The following is a 25,261-nucleotide window of genomic DNA, read 5'->3' as shown; positions in this document are numbered from 1 at the left end:
CTCTGTGGGGATGGGGGTATGTTGATGCTGGTCCCCACAGTGTGCTGCTTATACTGACTCTGGGAGCTGTGTGCCCTCTTGTGCATTATTTAGTCCATCTAAGCCTGTTTCTGTATCTGTATAATGGGTCCAATGTATATATCTGAACTAGCTTGGACCTTTGTCTTAATACCCCACTTAGATGATTAGCCTTACGACGGATGCTCTGTTGGCCATATGCTGGCACTTTCAGTGGATACTCCCAGGGAGGTCCCAAACCAGGATCAGAAGGTCTAACACTGAGCGGAGTCTACACACACATTAGTGGAGGTCACTGAATAACCATAGATGGTGCAGGAAGAGAGCCTGGTCTGAGGACTGAGAGTGAAGTAGCCTTTAAAGAGACTGCCAGTGCCTCTGCCCTGGAGCACAACACCATAAAGAAGGAGAAAGAAGAAGCTATTGATGGATAGCAGGGACCCGTGGAGAAGGCAAATGGGTGGCAGAGGGCACCGAAGCTGGGCTTGGGTTTGCTTCCTCATCAGCTGGTAAGAAGGTTTCTGTTCTGGTCACATTGTGGGCAAGAAGACCAAGCAGCAGATCATCTTGTCTGTGTCTCAGGCACTGGCGGGAGAGCTTCAAAGACGGTAAAGATGAACTCATGACAGAAAGCCAGCCATGATGACGTGGATGTAGGGCTGAGGCATTTGGGTGAATAGCCTCACTTTGTTCACCCCTGGGTCACTGGGTAGTGGGTCTTGATATTTCTTGAGTTCTAAGAAGTTTAAAAGCCATTCCTTTTTTTTTTTTCTGGCCATGCCACACGGCTTGCAGGATCTGTTTCCCAACCAGGGATTGAACCTGGGCCCCGGCAGTGAAAGCACCAAGTCTTAACCACTGGACAGCCAGGGAATTCCCTAAAAGCCATTCTTGTGCTGGAAGAGGTCCTCTTCTTCTGAACCAAGTGTTAATTTCCCCCAAGGGAAGAGCGAGGCAAGTGGGCTGAACCTGGACTTCACTCAGCAGGACCACCTGAGACTGGAATCTAGGCATGGCCATTTCATGGCACATGTCCCCAGGCCAGATAGCCAACCTCTGAGCACACATTTCCTCACCTGCAAAATGGGAATAACAGTATCAACCTCTTTGGACTGTAGGAAGAATTCAGCAAGCCACTCTGCATGAAGTGTCTGGAGCACCCAGCGCATGGTGGTTTAGAGAATTTATTCCCTCTTGCCTTTACCCTGTCCTTCACTGCTGCTTCCAGATGGCCTTCCCAGTGACCTCCCAGGGGTGCAGCTTTTTCTCACTTTGCTTTAGGTTCCTTTCTTTCATACGTTCTCCAGAATGAAATTAATCTTTTCCTCTTCAGAGTCTCATAATGTAGCACTTCTCAGAATCTGCTCTGGGTTATAATTATCTTATTCATGAGCCATCTCCTCCCCCTACACAGGAACCCCTCTAGGGAACTGTGATATGAGAAAGAGTATATCTGGTCTTTGTCTCCAGTTCCAGGCAGAGAGCTTCAAAATCCTTGGAATTTCCAGAGCAACAGGAGTATCTTTGTTATGCTGCTGGGGTGCCTCATGGTGGTCCCTGGATGGGATCTGCAGGATGGGATCTGGTCACCAGAAAAGCCAGCCACATGACTAGAGGGTGGGGACTTTCAGCTGCCTGACCTTCAGGGAGGGGAAGTAGACTGAAGTAGACTGAGTTCAATCACATGGCCAGTGATTTAACCAACCTTGCCTACACAATGAAGCTCCAATAAAAACTCTGCATGTGGAGGTTCCATGGCGCTTCCTGGTTGATGAATGCATTGATGTGCCAGAAGGGTGATGCACCCTGACTCCATGGGGAGAGGGCATGAAACTTCTGCATTTGGGACCCATCCAGAATTCAACCCATATGTATCCTTTATTTTAAAAAATTGTAAGTTTAGTGCTTTTCTGAGCTCTGTGTGTCATTCTAGCAAATTATCAAAACTGTGGGGGTCATGAAAATTCCTGAATTTTCCCAAAGCACAGGTGACCTGAGGACCCCTGAAATGCAGCTGGTGTCTGAAGCGGGGGCAGTCTTGTGGAGAACTTTGCCCTTAATCTGTGAAATTTGTGTGTACTCCAGGGGGTTAGTGTCAGAATTGTACTGCAGTATACCTGGCTGGGGTGGAATAGGAACAGGAAGAGATTCATGTGTTAGTAGACTGTCTTCCAAATCAGGAACTGAATAAATATAGGTTGAACTAAGAAGAGTTGACTTAATATTTTATATCCATAGCAACATTGTTATTTCTTTGGCCTTCCTCTGATTTGGGGCAACCCCTAATATTGGGGTCTTGGTGGCAGATAGAGCCTGGCTCCCCCCACAAATGCTGAAAAGGTCAGTCTCACTGTGGCCAGGTCAGGATCAACCAATCAGGCACACTCATCTTTGACTCTGAATCAGGAGCAAATCTCTCTGATAGAAGAAACATCCATCTTCCCAGGGTAACAGTAATGCCACTGGGAGTATGCAGCAGCCAGTGCCATTGGGACAAGCTACAATAACTAGTATTCAGCTGGACAACAACAGTGTATTCATCTACCTTGTTTCCTATGGGGTAATTTTTTGGTCCCTTTGATTAAAGTTTTGTTCATTTTTTCCTTATTCTGTTTTGTTTCCCTGCTCCCTTGGAAACCATATACTCTATTTCTACTCTTTCATAGTTACTCTTGAAATTTTGCCACACATATATAATTGGGATTTATCCCAGGGATGGAAGGATTTTTTCAATATCTGCAAATCAATCAATGTGATACACCACATTAACAAACTGAAGAATAAAAACCATATGATCATCTCAATAGACGCAGAAAAAGTTTTTGATAAAATTCAACATCCATTTATGATAAAACTCTCCAGAATGTGGGCGTAGAGGGAACATACCTCAGCATAATAAAGGCCATACATGACAAACCCACAGCAAACATCATACTCAATGGTGCAAATCTAAAAGCATTCCCTCTAAGATCAGGAACAAGATAAGGATGCCCCTCTTTCCCACTTTTATTCAATATTGTTTTGGAATTCCCAGCCACAGCAATCAGAGAAGCAAAACAAATAAAAGGAATCCAAACTGGAAAGGAAGAAGTGAAACTTCACTGTTTGCAATGACTATACATTGAAAATCCTAAAGATACCACCAGAAAACTACTAGAGCTCATCAATGAATTCAGTAAAGTTGCAGGATACAAAATTAATATACAGAAATCTGTTGCATTTCTATACACTAACAAGGAAACATCAGAAAGAGAAATTAAGGAAACAATTCCATTTACCATTTCATCAAAAAGAATAAAATATCTAGGAATAAACCTACCTAAGGAAACAAAACCTGTACTCAGAAAACTATAAGACACTGATGAAAGAAATGGAAGATGACACAAACAGATGGACAGATATAACATGTTCTTGAATTGGAAGAAACAATATTGTTAAAATGACCATACTACCCAAGGCAATCTAGATTCAATGCAATCCCTATCAAATTACCAATGGTATTTTTCACAGAACTAGAACCAAGAAATTTTTAAAAATTTGTATGGAAACACAAAAGACCCTGAATAGCCAAGACAATCTTGAGAAAGAAGAATGGAGCTGGAAGAATCATATTCTCTGACTTCACACTATACTATAAAGCTACATTAATCAAAACTGTATGGTACTGGCACAAAAACAGACATATAGATCAATGGAACAGGATAGAAAGCCCAGAAATAAACCCCTGCACTTATGGTCAATTAATCTACAACAAAGGAGGCAAAAATATACAATGGAGAAAAGACAGTCTCTTCAATAAGTGGTGCTGGGAAAACCTGACAGCTCCATGTAAAATAATGAAATTAAAACATTCTCCTGGGACTTCCCTGGTGGTCCAGGGGTTAAGACTCCATGCTTCCACTGTAGGGGGCGTGGGTTTGATCTCTGGCTGGGGAAGTTCCACATGACGCCTGTGTGGTGTGGCTGAAAAAACAAAGAAAAGAAAAAAAGAACATTCTCTAATACCATATAAAAAAATAAACTGAAAATGCATTAAAGACCATAAAAGACCAGACACTATAAAATTGTAAGACCAGATACGATAAAACTCCTAGAGGAAAACATAGGCAGATTGCTCTCTGACATAAATTGCAGCAATATATTTTTTGACTCCATCTCCTAATGTTAATAAAAGCAAAAAGAAACAAATGGCTAATTAAACTTAAAAGCCTTTGCACAGAAAAGGAAACCATAAACAAAATGAAAAGACAACCTACAGACTAGAGGAAAATATTTGCAAATGATGCAACCCACAGGGATTAATTTCCAAAATATACAAACAGCTCATACAGCTCAATATCAAAAAAACAAACAACCCAATCAAAAAATGGGCAGAAGACCTAAATAGACATTTCTCCAAAGAAGACATACAAATGCCCAACAGGAACATGAAAAGATGCTCAACATCACTAATTATTAGAGGAATGCAGATCAAAACTAAAATGAGGTACCACCTCACACCAGTCAGAATGGCCATCATCAGAAAGTCTACAAATAATAAATGCTGGGGAGGGTGTAGAGAAAGGGAAGCTTCTTACACTGTTGGTGGGAATAAATTGGTGCAGTCACTATGGAGAACAGTACAGAGGTTTCTTAAAAAACTAAAAATAGAGTTACCATATAAGCCAGCAATCCCACTCCTGGGCCTATATCCAGAAGAGACGAAAACTCTAATTCAAAAAGATACATGCACCCTAACGTTCATAGCAGCACTATTCACAATTGCCAAGACATGGAAACAACATAAGTGTCCACCAACAGATGAATGGTTAAAGAAGATATGGTACATATACACATGGAATATTACTCAGCCATAAAAAAGAATAAAATAATGCCATTCGCAGCAACACGGATGGACCTAGAGATTATCATACTAAGTGAAGTAAGTCAGACAGAGAAAGACAAATATCATATGATATCACTTATATGTGGAATCTAAAAAAATGATACAAATGAACTTATTTATAAAATAGAAATGGACTCATAGACATAGAAAACAAATTTACAGTTACTAAAGGGGAAAGGTGGGGAGGGATAAATTAGGAGTTTGGGATTAAGATACACATCACTATATATATAAAATATATAAACAACAATGGCCTACTGTATATAGCAAAGGGAACTATATTCAATACCTTGTAATAACCTATAATGGAAAAGAATCTGAAAAAGAATATATATATATATTCAGCTATATATATACATATATACAATCGAATCACTTTGCCGTACACCTGAAACTAATACAACATTGTAAATCAACTATACTTCAATTAATATATATATTATATATAAATATAAATATATATAATTTAACAAAGTCTGAATTTGATATCAGGATGCCTGTCTATACAAGGGCCTTAGAAGACTTAAACTTCAATCACTCCTCTTAACTTCTATGCCTTCATTGTCCTATATTTTAGTTCAATCCTTTATTTTTAAACTTACAATTAGCCATTTATTATTATTATCATTGTTAACAAATAATGCTAGTTTAGATTTTACCTTTGGGCTCACAATTCCTCTTTGCATTTCACACCATCATTCTGGGATAATTTTCCTTCCTTCTGAATGATATCCTTTACATGTTCCTTTAGGGTTGTGCCTGCTGGTAGTAAACTCTTGATGCTTGCTTTAATGAAAATGTCTTCATTTCATCCTTGTTTTGAAAGATAATTTTGCTGGGTATGCAATTTCAGGTTGACAATATTTTTCCAGCATTTTGATGATGTTACTCCACTGTTTTCTAGCTTTTATTGTTGTTTTTGAAAAATTTACTCTCAGTCTAATTGTATTGTCTTTTGTAGGTGACCTGTCTTTTCCCCCGACTACTTTCAAATCTCCTTGTCTTTGGTTTTCTGCAGTTTTCGCATGATGTGTATATGTATTGATTTTATTTGTTTTTGCTTGGTATATTTTATACTTCTTATCTCTGTGGATTTATGTCTTTCATCCAATTCTGCAATAGTCTCAACCATTACCTCTTTGGCTAGTGCTTTATTTCATTCATTCTCTCCTTATGGAACTCCAAATAAACATATGTTCAAATATCTCATTTTATTATCCATATTTCTTAATTTCTTTTTTCATTTCCTTGTCCATCTCTTTATGCTGCCCTTTAAACAATATCATCAGAGCTATCTTCTAGTTCATTAATTTTTCTTATCTGTTTCTAAACTGCCATTTACATGTATTTCACATACCATACAATTTACCCATTTAAAGTCTATAATTCATTGCCTTCTAGTATATTCACAGAGTTGTGCAACCATCACCACAGTCAATTTTAGAACCTTTTCATCAACCCTAAAAAAAACCCATACCCATTAACAGTCACTCCCTATTTCCCCCAATCCCCCACTCACCTGCCCTAGGCAACCACTAATCTACTTTATGTCTCAATAGATTTGCTTCATCTGGACAGTCATCTAAATGTAATCATATAATATGTGGTCTTTGGTGAGTGGCATCTTTCACTTAGCATAATTCTAAACTGTCTTTTAAGTCATCTGTTAAATTCTTCACTTCAACAATTGTGTTTTAAATTTCTATAAGCTCTATTACTCCCTTTTTCAATTTGCCTAATCTTTTGATAGTTTTTGTGATTCTATCATTACTTCTTCAAGCATTCCATATATAATTATGTTACTTTCTGATAATATCTAGCAGAATGATTTAGAACCTCAAGTTTTTGAGGTTCTAAATCTGCTTCTGCTCATTCTTACTGAGGGTAGTTTGTTTCTTTGAATATTTGGTGATCTTTGATTGGAAATAAATGTTTAGTTTATCTTAGTTTGTGGAAAATCTAAGGTTTTAAATCCTCAAGAGAAATTGCATATGCTTTGCTGGGAGTCAGGGGTGCTAGAGACCACAGGATCTCCTTTCAAGGGTCTGGCTTACAGTAAGAGCCTTGGTTTCATTGTATCCCCTTTGCTAAAAACAATGTTGATAATGGCACGTGCCCCCCTGCCTTTTGTGTGTTAGGGTGGGGGTGCTGACCCTCACCCCTTCAGGCTGCAGCCCTGGGTATGTGTGATGTATTTCTGTGCATGGCATGACATATATGGGCTTTCCTTTACTACTACGTGTCCAGCAATGCACAGAAGTTCTATCTTATCTAGTTTATCTACAGGGGAAGGGCCGCTCAGAGCACCTAGTTTGCCATTCTACTACCTCTTCCTGGAAACCCCCAGTCTGCTTCTGTTTCTGCCCTTCTGCCCTGATTCTCCAGCTTTATTGGTGAATCTTGAGTCTACAAAATAATCCCCTCCCTCATTCCATTTCCTGTGTGGATCTCCAAAGTCCAATTCTATTTGCCTGCAACTGAGAAAACTGACTGGTAGAATAGCTTCTTAGTAATAAGAATGAAATTTGTGAGAACCAGCAGTTGCCCTGCCATGCTCTGAGGGCTTTATGGGTGTTAATACCTGTAGTCATCACAACCTTCCCATTTTACAGATAAGAAAACTGAGGCACAAAAAGAAGGACTCAGGGACCATTTGGGATTCAGCAGAAAAAGTCCTGTTTTTCGAGGAACTGGCTGCAAACACCCAGGAACTCATAAAGCCCTGACCTTGCCTTTCTGGCATGTTGTGTGCAGCAGTGAGTCTTGGCAGTGAGTCTGGGGTTCTCTGAGTTTTTTTCCTGGTTGAAAAAAACCCAAGTTCTAACTCAAGAGTGGAGAGTTTCCTTGACCGCGTCTGTGTGGACAGGCTAAAAAATGAATGCTACAGTGGCTGCAAACGCATGATTCAAGTGGTTTTGCTGCATTTTCAGCTTGACTGGGTAACTCTGAGAACAGACTCAAGATCCTACCTTTGGCTTGATCCAACAGAAGCATGAAATTGATGGTCAAGTGTGAATAAGTAGCCAGCTGTGCTCTGAGCCTCTAAATGACACCGTGTGGGGACTGGTAGGAGTGGGGCAATTGCTTCAGGGAGGAGAGCTCTGTTGTACGGATGAGATCCCTCTTCATGCCCTGTCTGAGGACACGCTCTCTCCTGGCTGCTTTCTTAAAAATGAAGCTGTGCTCTGAGCCTCTAAATGACACCGCGTGGGGACTGGTAGGAGCGGGGCAATTGCTTCAGGGAGGAGAGCTCTGTTCTACGGATGAGACCCCTCTTCACGCCCTGTCTGAGGACATGCGCTCTCCTGGCTGCTTTCTTAAAAATGAAGCCATGTTGTTTATAATTATAACCATGTATTAAGCTCTTACCCTGTGCCAGGCACTATGCTTTAAAAAAGCTGCTTTTACAGACTTACTTGCTTCACACACATACCTCTTTTACTCCTCAGAACGACCCTGTAACATCAGCACTATTATCCTTCCATGTCATGAATGAGAACACCACGGCTGGGGGCAGTGACTTTCCTGACACTCCACAGCCAGAAGGGGTTCCCAGCTCTCAGGGCAGCAGAGCCTTCCTGGGCCACTCCCCATCCTTCCCAGGGGTGTCCCTTCAGCCTGTTTTCTTTACCACTGAGCCAGATGGGCCCCCTATGGGCAGGTGAGTCACAACCCAAGGACAAAAAGCTAGCTTGTGTCCCAGGGCACCCAGTGTGTGTTTTCTCCCCTCCCGTGTGGATCTGGTCACCAAGGAGCCTACGTGCTGGATTTTCTCAGAACCACAGAAGGAACCAGCTGGGTCGTGCGCTCCTGGGTCTGGGCTTAGAGGGTTTTTACCTTTACTGCTTCCCAGCTGGAATTCACCAGGTGCTGCCGGAAGGGCCTGAAACCTGAAACCAAAGAAAGCCTGGTTTCCTCAGTCCGTGCCTTGGGCCGAGGTGTCTCTGCTTCTGTGCTGCTCCCCGCACCTCCTTGGGGACCTCTTGTGATTCCCTGGGCCATCAAGGACTCCACACACCCCCTTTCTTGTGGAGGCTTGCAACCTTGCCCGTCTGGAAGCATTTTCCAAGTCCTCTTGTGTGAGGCATTGTAGGGGGGCCCTAAAGGAATGTGGGGCTGATCCACCACCAAGTAGGAGGGCTCGAGAAGGTGTGAGCACACATGTCCAGTTAAAATGCATGCTGTGTAGAGGGACCAGAAACACACCCATGTGAATATGCCCAGCTGTCTGTTAACAAAGGTGCAAAAGCAATTCAATGGAGAGGGACAGCCTTTTAACAAATGGGGCTGGATAAATCAGACACCTATAGGCAAAAAAAATGGATCCCTCAGCCTGCACTGTATACAAAAATTAATTCAAAATTGATCATGGACTTAAGTGTAAAAACTAAACTTATAAAACTTTTTGGGGAAAAAAAAGGGAGAAAATCTTGGGACCTAGGCAAAGAGTCCATAGACTTGACACCAAGTGCGCGATCCATCAAAGTAAAAACTGATAAAGTGGACCTCATCAGAATGAAAACCTTTTGTTCTGCAAAAGACCCTGCTGAGAGGATGAAAAGATACTCTGCAGACAGTTGTAAATCACATATCTGACAAAGGCATTGTATGTAAATCGTATAAGAAAACTCTCAAAACTCAACTTTAAAAGACGGTCTAGGGACTTTTCTGGTGGCGCAGTGGTTAAGAATCCACCTGCCAATGCAGGAGACACGGGTTCGAGCCCTGGTCCGGGAAGATCCCACATGTCACAGAGCAATTAAGCCCATGCACCACAACTACTAAGCCTGCACTCTAGAGCCCACGAGCCACAACTACTGAGCCCGCATGCCACAACTTCTGAAGCCCGCGCGCCTAGAGCCTGTGCTCCGCAACAAGAGAAGCCACTGCAGTGAGAAGCCTGTGCACCACAACGAAGAGTAGCCCCCGCTTGCCACAACTAGAGAAAGCCCACATGCAGCAATGAAGACCCAACACAGCCAAAAATAAAAAATTAATTAATTAAAAAGAAAAAAAAAGACAGTCCAGTTAGAAAACGGGCAAAACACATGAAGAAACATTTCACTGAAGAGGATATACAGGTGGCAAATAAGCACATGAAAAACGTTTCAACATCATTAGCCATCAGGGAAATGCAAATTAAAATCACAATGAGGGCTTCCCTGGTGGTGCAGTGGTTAAGAGTCTGCCTGCCAATGCAGGGGACATGGGTTCGAGCCCTGGTCTGGGAGGATCCCACATGCCACAGAGCAACTGGGCCCGTGAGCCACAACTATTGAGCCTGCGCGTCTGGAGCCTGTGCTCCGCAACGAGAGGCCGCGATTGTGAGAGGTCCGCGCACAATGATGAAGGGTGGCCCCCACTCACCACAACTCGAGAAAGCTCTTGCCAGAAATGAAGACCCAACACAGCCAAAAATAAATTAATTAATTAAAAAAAAAGCCATAAAATCACAATGAGATGTCACTACACTTCTCTCAGGGTGGCTAAAATAGAAATACTGGTAACACCCAAAGCTGACAAGGATGAAGAGGAACTAGGTCACACATACATTGTTGGTGGGAATGTAATGGTACTGCCACTCTGGGAAATGGTTTGACAGTTTCTTTTAAAATTGAAAGTGGACTTCCAAGCACTTGCACTGCTGGACATTTACCCCAGAGAAATGAAAACTTATTTTCACACAGAAACTTGTACACAAATGTTCACTGCAGCTTTATTTGTAATAGCTCATAGCTAGAAACCAACTCAATGTCCTTCAATGAGTGAAAGGTTAAATAAACTGTGGTTCATCTAGATCACAGAATACTACTCAGCAGTGAAAAGAAAAAAGTAGAAACAACCCAAGTGTCCATCAACTGATGAATAAACAAAATATGGTATTACCCATACAATGGCATATTATTTGGCAATAAAAAGAAGTGTTATGTTACAACATGGATGAACCTTGAAAACATGCTTAGTGAACGAGGCCAGTCACAAAACTGTATGATTCCATTTATGTGAAATGTCCAGAAGTGGCAACCTATAAAGACAGAAAGTAGATTAGTGGTTGCCTAGAGCTTGACTCTGTGTGTGTGTGTGTGTGTGTATGTAGTGGGGGAGTGGGGATGAGGATTAGGGAGTCGAGTTTCTTTTGGGGGTAATGAAAATATTCTCAATTGACTGTGTTGAGAAACGCATAACTCTGTGACTACTAAAAGCCATTGAACTGTATGCTTTAAATGAGTGAATTGTATAGCATGAGAATTATATCTCAATAAAGCTGTTAAAAAATTGCTTTAAAAGTGAAGGAGGGCTTCCCTGGTGGCGCAGTGGTTGAGAGTCCGCCTGCCGATGCAGGGGACACGGGTTCGTGCCCCCGTCCGGGAAGATCCCACATGCCATGGAGCAGCTGGGCCCGTGAGCCATGGCCGCTGAGCCTGTGCATCTGGAGCCTGTGCTCCGCAACAGGAGAGGCCACAACAGTGAGAGGCCCACGTACCACAAAAAAAAAAAAAAAGTGAAGGAATTATTGGTATAAACAACTTATAAGAAGCTCAAGGGAATTATGCTGAGTGAAAAAAAGCCAATCTCAAAAGGATACATACTGCATGATTCCATTTACCTTGGGCTGGCCAAAAAGTTCATTCGAGTTTTTCCATAAGCTCTTATGGGAAAACCTGAACGGATTTTTTGGCCAACCCAATATAATATTTGTAAATTATAATTTACATCTATAAACATAATTATAGAGATGAAGAACAGATTAATGGTTACCAGGAGTTAGAGCTGGGGGAAAAGGGTAGGTGTGGCTATAAAGGGGTAGTTCGAAGGAGCCTTGTGATGTTGGTACAGTTATTTATCTTGACGGTGGTGGTTACACAAAGCTACACACGCGATAATACCACATAGAGTTATGCATGCATGTGCGCGCATACACACACACACACACATACACACTGAGTTATACCAATATCAGTATCTTAGCTTTGATATTGAAGATGTTAACATTGGAGGAGGCTGGGTGAAAGATGCAGAGGACCAGTCTATACATTTTCTTTGCAAATTCTTGTGAATCTATAATTATTTCAAAATTAAAAGTTTAAAAAAGTGTGAGATTTGGTCCAGCGTTTCTCAAATGCTAATACACATGTATATCTTATTAAAATGTAGAATCTGATTGGGCAGGTCTGGGGTGATGCTGGAGATTCTGAATTCCTAACAAGCTCCCCAGTGGTACTGATGCTACTGGCCCTTGGACCACACTTGGAATAGCAAGGCTCTGAACAACAACTAGGATCAGAATACAGAGCGGGGAGAGAAGATGGGTGGAGGTGGTTAGGGAAGTCTCCTGGAGGAGGTGGACTTCATGGGGGAGGAGGAGGCAGAGAGGTTGGAGGGGCTGAGCCTGGGCAAGGTGAGACCCAGGAGAGGCCTCACTCTGGGAAGGAGCTTCTGGATGAGGTGTGTGGACGGAAGGGCTTGTTCCTAGAACTGGGAACACTTATTTACACTGTGTACTATTATGTAATTTAATTGCAATGAAGATTTCTAATAAAACGCAGTTAAACAGAATTTTGCTTTGGGGAGGACAGCAAACCTCCTCTGAGACTAGCTTAGGAAATGTTTCCTGCTGCCTGGGGAGAAGGACACCATCACCCTCTCAGTGTTGCAGCTGCTTATTTTTACGGCACCCACACCATGCAGTGACCCCGCCAAAGCTCAGGTCGTGGCGCAACAGCAGCCAAGAGTGGTCAGAGACCTCAGTGTCTGGGTTCAGGCTTCTGTTGTTGCATCTCAGCCCCACCACTTAGCAGCTGGGGGACGTTGAGCAAGTTACTTAGCTTCAGTGCCTTGATTTTCTCATCTGTAAAATGCACACTAATTATAATAATCTAAAAGGGTTGTTGTGCAGATTAAATGAATAAAACGGAGCATTTGCAATACTGCCTCAAACACAGGAAGCAGTGTCAGCGTTCTCCTTCATAGTTGTTATAGTTACATACCTCCTGGGACCTCTGGACAGATTAAACAATGCCATGTACAGCACGTATTGTTTCCAGAAGCTGGTAGATGCTAAACAAATGCTAAATCCTTTTATACTGTCTCTCTGGGCAGCGTGGGATGGGCTCCAGCTAGACCCTCACTCTGCCCTGATTCTCTCTGATCATTTGATGCCACCATTTCTCAGCCCCAACCCCCCTGCCTGGGCACCGTGCCTATCAGTCAGAGGCCCTGTCCTTACTTTTCCATGTTGAGATTTCATGTGTACTTTAGGCCTCTATTTCTCTCTCCAGAAATTGAGAGGTCTGTACTGGTATGTATGTGTGTATATATATATATATATATATATATCTGCATATATATATAGAAAGAGATTTATTATAAGGTATTGGCTCATGTGATTATGAGCCACAGGCTGGAGACCCAGGAAAGCCAGTGGAGTAAATTCCAGTCCAAGGCTGAAGGCCCGAGACCCAGGAGCACCAGTTTGAGGGCAGGAGAAGACTAATGTGCCGGATCATGCCTTCAGACAGAGAATTCAACCCTCCTCTGCTTTTTTATTCTATTCAGACCCTATTCAGACCCTTAATGGATTAGATGAGGCCCAGTCACACTGGAGAGGGCACTGCTTTACTGAGCCCACCAATTCAAATGCTAAGCTCTTCCAAAAACACCATCACAGACACATCCATATAACGTTTAACCAGATATCTGGGCACTCCGTGGCCCAGTCAAGTTGACACATGAAATTAACCATCACAAGCCTTTTAGGATGGTATGGCTAGGAGGAGGGACCAGGACCCTGGGGGCCTCTTGCTTCATCTCTCCTTCAGTGTGGCCCAGGCGCAGAGCTCAACAGTTCCTGCCTGGCCCCTGTAGGGGAGGCCAGCCGCTATCAAGTGGGCCTGTGACTGGTGGGCTCACTTCAGGGTGGGCACTGGGCTGCAGCTAGAGGTGACTTTCTCCAGCTCAGCTTTACCTGGAACCCAGCTGACGTTTTGAGTTCCATCTATCTGATTCCCGTGATGTATTTCTCAAATCATCAGATTCTGAGATGGGGAGGAGCTACAATTAAATACCTACCTCTGAAACCTCACCTCCAACCCAAACCCCGGACCTCAGGTCTTTAGAGCAGAAGTCAGTTCTGGAGAGGGCTGTGCCTCTGAAATTCTGGAACCTCTGGGTCTAGAGCACTAGCAAGTTTGACTCACAAAGGGTGAAACTTTCTCAGGGAATAGAAAAGTTTGGGACACGATGTCCCAGGAAGCTAGTGGTGTTTTCTGACTTTGACTGAATCTTACAGAATAAATAAGACTGGAGTTGCCAAGCAAAAAAGAAAAAGAAAAAAAAGGAAAATACTGAGATTAAGGAAAAATCACTGAGAAATCAGGTACCTCCTGGGATGACTGTAGGAATACTAAAAATGCAGTGACACCAGAAAAAATCACATGCTGCTTTAGAATCATATTCAGATCAGTGTATGCAGATCATTTCTTATCTGTTTTCAATTAGGCAAAACAACTCAGCAAATGAAGGTTTGAAGCTCTTGTTTTGCAGGGTCAAACCTTACACTTTAAACTTGGCAGGCCCTCGAGTGGAACTTGTGAAAAGGGGCTGGAGAAATCTCTTGGAATCAAGAGAGGCCCTCTGGAGGGAGGCAGGTTTTCTCACTCTCCCATTGTCATCATTTGGTGCCAGTCCGAATGTCTTGATCTTAAGGCAGTTTGTCAGAGCCCTTGTTCCCCCACCATCTGTCTACGTGCCAATTGTCTTAGTGAGATTTACACGTGAAGCAAAACCAATTAAACGAAAAGACTGCCCTTAGCAGCTCAGAGCATTTTTAATAAAGGAAGGCCACACTCTGGAAGCCAGTGAGTATTCCCAAATCGCAGCTGATTATCAGGTACTTCATCAAACAATCCAGAGTTTGCCAGCAAACCACAAGTTGACAGGACAGAGGCAGGGGTTGATGTGAGTCTAAGGCTTGCCCTGGTGCTTCAATATTCATATTTCATTTGTGACAAGTGTCACATTTATCAGGGGTACAGTTTCCTTAGGAATTCAAGGGTAATCTGAACCAATCTCTAATACCCAAAATAACACAAATGAGAACAAGGGAGATAAAAGGTTTTCGAAAGAACTTTCTTTTTCTCAGAAGGTTAACAGGAGTTTGATTATAGTCTGAAAATATTAAGATAGGTAACTTTCAATTTTCCACACACACAGGAACCCTTCTCTCTTCAATGTTTCCTTCATCCAACACAATTCAAAAAACTTAAAATATGCCAAATGTGTCTAAAAATAAAGAGCTTTGTGAAGAAATCAAGCCCTCCAGGGACCAGCTGTGACAACGACTGGGGGTGTCTGGGGTTGATTTTGAATGTGCTGGTGAAAGGCAGGAGTGGGTGGCTACCATTCCTTCTGAGTTGACCTTCTGGGGTTGAAAGTCTCTAACTGGTGGCTCTCAGAGGGTGCTTAGAGTTCCCTGGGTGGCTAAAAGCCCTCTAGTTTTGTAGGGGAGCTATGTGCCCCTGTCGGGGTGGGCACTGTAGATGGACTGTCTCAGCCTTATTAGGCTCTGTTCTTTCTGAGTCCCCTGCTCCCCCTTCCTTGCTATGCAGCTGTACCCCAGTGGATGCCACATGGGCCCCAGACTCGGACAGACGGCGCCAGCCTCTGCCTCCCCCCTGATGGGCTGAAGGACAAGGTCTGAGCCTAAGCCACATGTGGGCACCTACTGTGTATGCCACTCAAGGGTTATTTGAAGTGAATGACAGGACAGAAACAGAAAAGCCTCTCTGTCCCCTGTTTTTTTTTTTTTTTTTTTTTAATAGGGCATAGCAGGAAGTTAGCTCCATCTGGAATTATTGGAACCACCAGTTGCCACTCTTTTTTCCCCATGAGGGAACTTTATGACCAGGATCAGGCAAGTGCGCATTCCATGGTCAGGCTAAAAGCAGCAGCAAGTGGAAAAGCAGAAAAGTCGTCTTACCGGTCACCACCACGCAGCTGGACTGGGAATCCATGAAACCGGAGTTGGGAGGGCGCTTCTGCGCCTGCGCGGGTCAGAGGCCCGGCCCTGGGCGCTCCGAGCGCCGCGCGCCCCTCCCGGCTTGTCGCGGGCCTCCCGCTGGGGTGGGGACCAACCACCCCGCCCCGCAGCGTTTTGGGGGCCCTGAAAGACTGAAGACTCTGGGATGGGGGGGGAGGGTGTAAGACAACCCCCCTCCGAAAGCAGAAATAGCCAGCTCAGGACGCACAGGCTGCGGCAACAGAAAAGTAGAAGGTCGGAGCGCCATCAGGGTCTTTCTGGCCACTTGGGGGCGGGGTCATTTTGTTGGTCGGTGTGTTCGAACGTGAGCCACGAGTCTGGCGACCAACTGTCTCAGTTTGCCTGGGACTGGGATAGGACGGGGTTAAAAGGTGCCTAAACCCGTACAGCCCCAGTGAGTCAGGATGGTGGGGACCTTACAAGTTGTTTTGTTTAGACCTTGGCTTGATGAAATTTGGTAGCTCTTGAAACCGATTTTGCAAAATATGTTTAAAAAAAAAAAGGAAAAAGAAACCAAAACCACAGATGAAGCTTATAGTTAAAAGTGATGGTTGAAAGCACCTGCTGCCTGTAAGCTGTGGCTCCGTAGGCAAGTTAACCTGTGCCCCACCCGCTTCTCCTTGCAGCGAAATGGGGATGATCGCAGCACCGCTTCCTGGGTGGAGTCTTACCCCTGCCCACTGTCCCCGTACCTCCCACAGCCCTGGGGGCAGAGGATCACTCGGCCAGCGGTGTCTGCTTGGGCTTCCCTGGCTGTGCTCTCACCGTCCCCAATTCTGCCTGCATCAGTGCTGAATAGGGCGCTTGGCTAGCTACAAGCACCACTAAATGCTTTCGCATGTCACCTGGCTCTGTAGCCCATTCCTCCTCCTTTTTGTGTCACAGTAACCAAAAGAGCTAACATTTGGGGCTAGTTATGCGACATCTTGACCTTTCAGACTATACTACTTAAAACAAACACCTTTTTTAAAATTAAAAATACTTTTTACAAAAGCTGTCTAATAAGAGGTACAAAAACCAACATTCTCTTTCCCCATCTGGGCATGGCCATGAGAGGCTCCATCCAGGGGCGGCCAGGAGAACCCCACCAACCCCGGCATCATACTGCTTCCCCAGGTTCAGACTACTCCTTAATAGAGGGCGTGACCTCTTCTTAATTCCATCTTCTTAATTGGCCCCCTGATAAACAATACACCTTAATTGGGATTGCTGCCAAGGAACTAGAGTCCACCTGATGCCTTCCTGGGCCACTGAACAAACAGCCATTCCTTTTTTTTTTGCGGTACGCGGGCTTCTCACTGTTGTGGCCTATCCCATTGCGGAGAACAGGCTCCGGACGCGCAGGCTTAGCGGCCATGACTCACGGGCCCAGCCGCTCCGCGGCATGTGGGATCTTCCCGGACCGGGGCACGAACCCGTATCCCCTGCATCGGCAGGAGGACTCTCGACCACTGCGCCACCAGGGAAGCCCCAGCCATTCCTTTTAATTGGCCCCTGGTGTGGGCTGCAGGCTTATTTACAGCAGAGAACAGGTGGGAAGAGGCATTTGCCCCCAGTGGCCTTCCCGTGCCTGCTGTGGGAAGATGGGGCCAGCTTGTTTTGCAGAGGATATAGAGAGCTTTGCATGTCACCCTATTTTGAGATTAGACAATACAAAATTACAAGTTTGAGAGCAATTAACCGGTTTCTCATATTCTTACGGTTGATGTTCCCCACCACCACCTCTGGTAAATGGCTCCCCTAGTTCATGTCACTCACCTAGTCCTTCTATCAAGAGGGCTTTGCTTGTTCATCACAGTTATAAACGAGGCGATTAGATCATTAGAAATGCCCACATTTGTTAAGTTGGTTGCTGCTAAGGTCAAATTCTGATATCAACATAACTAACGCGGTGTGAGTATCTAACTTGTTTACTAATGTTACTTACTAGTTTACTAATGTTAACTTATCAGACCTCAAAACAGACTCCTCAACTGCTAAGACTGTCCGTTTTTAACAGTGCTACTTTTCTGATAATGAAGCTTCAATTTTTACTTTTCTATGTTTTTCAGGATTTGACATGAGCCATTCCTATTTTAACTGCAACTGGGATGTGTCCTAGAATTTTCACTTTCCCATAATTCACTTATTATGTCCTAAAATTTCCTCTAATTTTGCAGTTAATGAAAAAGAAAATGAGAGACATAAACTATTTCGACTTAGCCACAGTGACATTTTCCCCACTTGAGGGAAAGACACACACACATTCTCATTCTCGAAAATGAGAACAATTCAGAGAAGTATGGATTTTGAGGTCTGACATTTGCACTTTTATTTCTTTTTCCACTGTAAAAACAAATGGTCTCTAACAATTGCCAATGTCAAACATAATCTTTAGGCCGATGAAATATAGTAAGCCTGAGAATGAATAGGGCAACTAAAGAGAGATGTCTTGTTTAACAAAAAGCACAGTGATCTTCCTTACAAGTTAGATTCCTGGGAGGAAAAATTTGTAATCATATTTGACTCTGGGATTAAGAGGGCAAGGTGTGACCCTCTCTCACTGAACCGGAAAGCAAGCAGCGGTATGCACGTGTTCTCACCAGGGAGGACAAATGGGGTTGCCAAGATGACAGTATCCCAAGGCCTAAAATATTTCTTGTTTTGAACCAAACATATAACGTTGTGGGGTTTGTTTTAAATTGCTTACTGGCAAGTTGTGACTTCCTGCTTAAGGAAGAAGGATTAAAAAGTTTGTTTATTGTCTTTGACACAAACAATTCTTGCAACATATTTTGTACACTTCACATAAATGAGATGTAATCAAACTGGTCAAATTCCTCTTGGGAGGTGGAGAATATAAATCAGCAAGAAGTACTGCTGGTTAAAATGATAATAATAACAAAAACAGCAACACTCCTCTGTCAAACATCACTGCTTCCAAATCAGCTACTTACTCTACCATAAAACACAGAACTCCTAGCCAAACTGCCTCTTGTCAAAGCACTAACCAGTTCTCCAAAAATGTCAGTCTTCTAAGGTAGACTTTGGGAATCGCCCTCTCCTATTACTTTGCCTTTTCAGCTTAATAGTCCAACAGGGGTGGATACACAGTTTCTGTAAAGAAGTAGATGGTAAATATTTTAAGCTTTGTGGGCCATATGGATTTTCCAGCAGCCATAGATAATATGCAAATAAGCAGGCGTGCCAGTGTACCAATAATTATCTATGGATGCTGAAATTTGAATGTCCATGTGTCATAAACTATTATTCTTCTAATTTTTTTCAACTATCTACAAATGTGAAAATTATTCTAGTCCACAGGCTGCACAAAAATAGGCAGTGGGCTGGGTTGGGGCTGTGGGTTGTAGTTTGACAAACCCTGCCCTAGAATATAATTTTTCTCTGGTATGGAACATGATAGAGCTGGTGATAAAGTGACCTTGTGGTATACATGAACAAATTTTCAATTAAATGAGTAGATTTTAATTAAAATAAAACCAAGGATTAAGTAATTCAGAATGTTCCATCAAAAACCTCATTGCTTTCCTTTTTTTGTTAGGTTCACCCGGTGTTAAATTAGAAGAGCATTCTGAATAAATGTGGTAGACAGTTTTGTGTTCAAAATGATAGTATTTATGATTTTTACCACTGTGGAACTAGCTCATTGAAGCAGTTATCAATTAATATTTTTTCTCACCCATCTATGTGTAATTGCTAGTTGTCCTAGGCGAGATTAGGCTTCAACACCCAGGTAAGGAAGGATCCTGAAGCTGTACTTCATTTTTTTGGAGGATTCAGGTGCCATATATTCATGCCTTATTCATGCCATATATTCATCTTCCTACTAAAGCCTCGCTCTCAAATGCTTATGACATTTACTTATTTAAATATAAAAAATTTGAGACTTTTATAACATTCTGAAACAACCATTTAAAACTGGTTTAAAACAATGAGGGAATTGCTATGTGAGAGATCATATAATAATGCTGGGATTATCTTTAGCATTCCATGGGAAACTGGTATAGAAGATACAAGTTTTTATAACTTCACCTACGCAATATGAATTAATAGCTTGAAAAATTAGTGTTTTAAAATTTCTGACAGTCTGCTGTGATACATCATAGGTAATAGTTTCCTTACATTTTATAGGAGAAAGTTTTGCCTATATTTTTCTTCTGTCTTGTATTTTTCCCTTTGACTTTTGCTGTCTTGATTTTTTTTTTTTTCCTAAGGACTACATTTCCTTGACTGAAAAGTAACAACTGCAGCTACAGGAATTGGTTTATTTATTGAAATCCAGTAGCTTGCTAGCCCTATTGTTTAAATACTGTATTTTTCTTTTGAATTTCACAAATATCTTGGGAATGGCTAGAACAGTTGTGTTCTTAACACTGAGGAAATTCCTGTGTAGATAAATGAGGCCAGATGGAGGACGCATCAGAGCACTTAACCTCCTGGAATGAAGGGAGGACCATACTGAAAACATGCTCCAAGCCCCTATTTTCCGGTTTATATATATAAACAATATTTTTCATTTTTTCTTTGTTAGAGTTAAGGGCAATTTTGGTGTCAAAAATGAGTGCCATGTGCCTGAGTAAGTTTGAGCAAGATTTAGAAATCCAACAACTGATTTACAGACCATCTGATAGTCTACCTAGAAATTCTGTGATAATTGACTTTAGAAATTACTGGACCTCATAAAAGTGGCTGAATGTAAGACTGGCATTGACCCAAGCTAACGGTTTTCTTATATACCAGCAATAACTGATTGGTAAATCTAATTGAAGAAAAGAAAGAGCCATTCAAAATAGCTGGCAAATACCAGAAATATATAGGAATAAACCTAGCAAGGAATATATGAGATCCATTTGTAAGAACTGTAGAACTTTGGCCAAAAAAAAAAAAGATAAAAGTAACTCACATATCTGCTGACCTGAGGTGCCAGGTGCAGCCATTTTGCACTAGGAACTCTGGTCTGAAGCGCCAGGTAAGAAGCCTCTATGTTACACCCTATGAAACTAGACGAAGCAGGAAGGAAAAGTGAAAAAAAAGCTGCACTGATGAGACCGCAAGGGAAGACTACCTATTATCAAAGAAAGACTCCAATTCATCTCTACTTAAAAGGGGTTCTTGCTGTTCTGCCTGGCTGTCAGGCCTGAGCCTCCGAGGTGGGAGAGCTGAGTCCAGGACATTGGACACCAGAGACCTCCCATTCCCACGTAATATCAATCAGTGGGAGCTCTCCCAGAAATCTCCGTCTCAACACTAAGACCCAGCTCCACCCAACGGCCAGCAAGAACCAGCGCTGGACACCCCCTGCCAAACAACTAGCAAGACAAGAACACAGCCACACCCATTAGCAGAGAAGCTGCCTAAAGTCATATTAAGTTCACAGACACCCTAAAACACACCACCAGACATGGACTTGCCCACCAGAAGAACAAGATCCAGCCCCACCCACCAGAACATAGGCACCAGTCCCCACTACCAGGAAGCCTACACAAGCCACTGAACAAATCTCACCCACTGGGGTCAGACACCAAAAATAACAAGAACTACGAACTTGAAGCCTGTGAAAAGGAGACCCCAAACACACTAAGTAATTTAAAATGAGAAGATAGAGAAATATGCAGCCGATGAAGGAGCAAGGTAAAAATCCATCAGACCAAACAAATGAAGAAGAAATAGGCAGTCTACCTGAAAAAGAATTCAGAGTAATTATAGTAAAGATGATCCCAAATCTTGGAAATAGAATGGAGAAAATAAAAGAAACGTTTAACAAGGATCTAGAGGAACAAAAGAGCAAACAAGCAATGATGAACAACACAATAAACGAAATTAAAAATTCTCTAGAAGGAATCAATAGCAGAATAACAGAGGCAGAAGAACGGATAAGTGACCTGGAAGATAAAATAGTGGAAATAATTACTGCAGAACAGAATAAAGAAAAAAGAATGAAAAGAATTGAGGACAGTCTCAGAGACCTCTGGGACAACATTAAAGGTACCAATATTCGAATCATAGGGGTCCCAGAATAAAAAGACAAAAAGAAAGGGTCCGAGAAAACATTTGAAGAGATTATAGTCAAAAACTTCCCTAACATGGGAAAGGAAATAGTCAATCGAGTCCAGAGGGCACAGAGAGTCCCATACAGGATAAATCCAAGGAGAAACACGCCACGACACACATTAATCAAACTATAAAAAATTAAAAATGAAGAAAGAGGTATGAAAAGCAGCAAGGGAAAAGAAACAAATAACATACAAGGAAATCCCCATAAGGTTAACAGCTGATCTTTCATCAGAAACTCTACAAGCCAGAGGGAGTGGCAGGGCATATTTAAAGTGATGAAAGGCTAGCTGATTCACTTTGTTATAAAGCAGAAACTAACACACCATTGTAAAGCAATTATACTCCAATAAAGATGTTAAATAAATAAATACAGTGATGAAAGGGAAAAACCTACAACCAAGATTACTCTACCCAGCAAGGATCTCATTCAGATTCAACAGAGAAATTAAAACCTTTACAGACAAGCAAACATTAGGAGAATTCAGCACCAACAAACCAGCTTTACAACAAATGCTAAAGGAACTTCTCTAGGCAGGAAACACAAAAGATGAAAAAACATACAAAAACAAACCCACAACAATTAAGAAAATGGTAATAGGAACATAAATATCAATAATTACCTTAAATGTAAATGGATTAAATGCTCCAACCAAAAGACACAGACTGGGTAAATGGGAACAAAAACAAGATCCGTATATATGCTGTCTACAAGAGACCCACTTCAGACCTAGGGACACATACAGACTGAAAGTGAGGGGATGGAAAAAGATATTCCATGCAAATGGAAATCAAAAGAAACCTGGAGTAGGAATACTCATATCAGACTAGACTTTATAATAAAGACTGTTACAAGAGACAAAGAGGGACACTACATAATGATCAAAGGATCAATCCAAGAAGAAGATATAACAATTATAAATATTTATGCATGCCACATAGGAGCACCTTAATACATTAGGCAAATGCTAACAACCATAAAAGGGGAAATTGACAGTAACACAAAAGTAGTAGGGGACTTTAACACCCCACTTTCACCAATGGACAGATCATCCAAATGAAAATAAATAAGGAAACACAAGCTTTAAATGATACATTAAGCAAGATGGACTTAATTGATATTTATAGGACATTCCATCCAAAAACAACAGAATACACTTTCTTCTCAAGTGCTCAGGGAACAGTCTCCAGGATAGATCATATCTTGGGTCAAGCCTCGGTAAATTTAAGAATATTTAAATTATATCAGGTATCTTTTCTGACCACAATGCTATGCAACTAGATATCAATTACAAAAAAAAAAAAAAACTGTAAAAAACACAAATACATGGAGGCTAAACAATACGCTACTAAATAACCAGGAGAGAACTGAAGAAATCAAAGATGAAATAAAAAAATACCTAGAAACAAATGACAATGAAAACACAATGACCCAAAACCTATGGGATGCAGCAAAAGCACTTCTAAGAAGGAAGTTTATAGCAATACAACCCTACCTCAAGAAATAAGAAAACTCACAAACAAACAACTTAACCTTACATGTAAAGCAATTGAAGAAAGAAGAATAAAAAAACACCCAAAGTTAGCAGAAAGAAGGAAATCATAAAGATCATATCAGAAATAAATGAAAAATAAATGAAGGAAACAATAGCAAAGATCAATAAAACTAAGAGCTGGTTCTTTGAGAAGATAAACAAATTGCTAAACCATTAGCCAGCCTCATCAAGAAAAAAAGGAAGAAGACTCAAATCAACAGAATTAGAAATGAAAAAGGAGAAGTAACAGCTGACACTAGAGAGACACAGAGGATCATGAGAGACTACTACAGGCAACTATATGCCAATAAAATGGACAACCTGGAAGAAATGGACAAATTCTTAGAAAAGTACAACCTTCCAAGACTGAACCAGGGAGAAATGGAAAATATAAACAGAACAATCACAAGCACTGAAATTGAGACTGTGATTAAAAATCTTCCAACAAACAAAAACCCAGGACCAGATGGCTTCACAGTTGAATTCTATCAAACATTTAGAGAAGAGCTAACACCTATCCTTCTCAAACTCTTCCAAAATATAGAGAGGGAGGAATACTCCCAAACTCATTCTACAAGGCCACCATCACCCTGATGCCAAAACCAGATAAAGATATCACAAAAAAAGAAAACTACAGGCCAATATCACTGATGAACATAGATGCAAAAGTCCTCAACAAAATACTAGCAAACAGAATCCAACAGCACATTAAAAGGATCATACACCATGATCAAGTGGGGTTTATCCCAGGAATGCGAGGATTCTTCAATATATGCAAATCAATCAATGTGATGCACCATATTAATAAATTGAAGGTTAAAAACCATATGATCATCTCAATAGATGCAGAAAAGCTTTCAACAAAATTCAACACCCATTTATGATAAAAACTCTCCAGAAAGTGGGCTTAGAGGGGACCTACCTCAACGTAATAAAGGCCATATGTGACAAACCCACAGTCAACATCTCTCTCAATGGTGAAAAACTGAAACCATTTCCATTAAGATCAGGAACAAGACAGGGTTGCCCACTCTCACTACTATTATTCAACATAGTTTTGAAAGTTTTAAGCCATGGCAATCAGAGAAGAAAAAGAAATAAAAAGAATCCAAATCAGAAAAGAAGAAGTAAAATTGTCACTGTTTGCAGGTGACATGATACTATACATAGAGAATCCTAAAGATACTACCAGAAAACTACTAGAGCTAATCAATGAATTTGGTAAAGTTTCAGGTTACAAAATTAATGCACAGAAATCTCTTGCATTCCTATACAGTAATGATGAATAATCTGAAAGATAAATTAAGGGAACACTCCCATTTACCTTTGCAAGAAAAAGAATAAAATACCTAGGAATAAACCTACCTAAGGAGACAAAAGACCTGAATGCAGAAAACTATAAGACCCTGATGAAAGAAATTAAAGATGATACAAACAGATGGAGAGATATACCATGTTCTTGGATTGGAAGAAACAACATTGTGAAAATGACTATACTACCCAAAGCAATCTACAGATTCAATACAATCCTTATCAAATTACCAATAGCATTTTTCACAGAACTAGAACAAAAAATTGCACAATTTGTATGGAAACACAAAAGACCCTGAAGAGCCAAAGCAATCTTGAGAAGAAAAACGGAGCAGGAGGAATCAGGCTCCCAGACTTCAGACTATATTACAAAACTACAGTAATCAAGGCAGTATGGTACTGGCACAAAAACAGAAATATAGA

General features: G+C 41.6%; 1 protein-coding gene across 4 annotated transcripts in view; it reads right to left on the bottom strand.

The window, feature by feature from the left end:
• Positions 1-16,449, bottom strand: part of PGPEP1L (pyroglutamyl-peptidase I like) — a 49,699-nt gene extending 33,250 nt beyond the window's left edge. The window contains exons 1-2 of one of the 4 annotated variants that reach the window (XM_027083192.1): positions 15,882-16,449; positions 8,741-8,793 (exon numbers count right to left, since the gene is read on the bottom strand). In XM_027083192.1, the coding sequence (XP_026938993.1) occupies positions 8,741-8,793; positions 15,882-15,915 (87 nt within the window). In that variant the 5' untranslated portion in view covers positions 15,916-16,449. The remainder of the gene's footprint in view (positions 1-8,740; positions 8,794-15,881) is intronic. The other 3 variants (XM_027083190.1, XM_027083194.1, XM_027083193.1) reach the window with 3 other exon arrangements.
• Between the last annotated feature and the right edge of the window lie 8,812 nt (positions 16,450-25,261).

This window comes from Aethalodelphis obliquidens, unplaced genomic scaffold, assembly GCF_003676395.1.
Source record: "Aethalodelphis obliquidens isolate GAN/ISIS:26980383/991018 unplaced genomic scaffold, ASM367639v1 scaffold49, whole genome shotgun sequence".
Classification (NCBI taxonomy): domain Eukaryota; kingdom Metazoa; phylum Chordata; class Mammalia; order Artiodactyla; family Delphinidae; genus Aethalodelphis; species Aethalodelphis obliquidens.
Note: the sequence above shows the minus strand (reverse complement) of the source record. Positions and strands in the feature narration are given on the sequence as shown.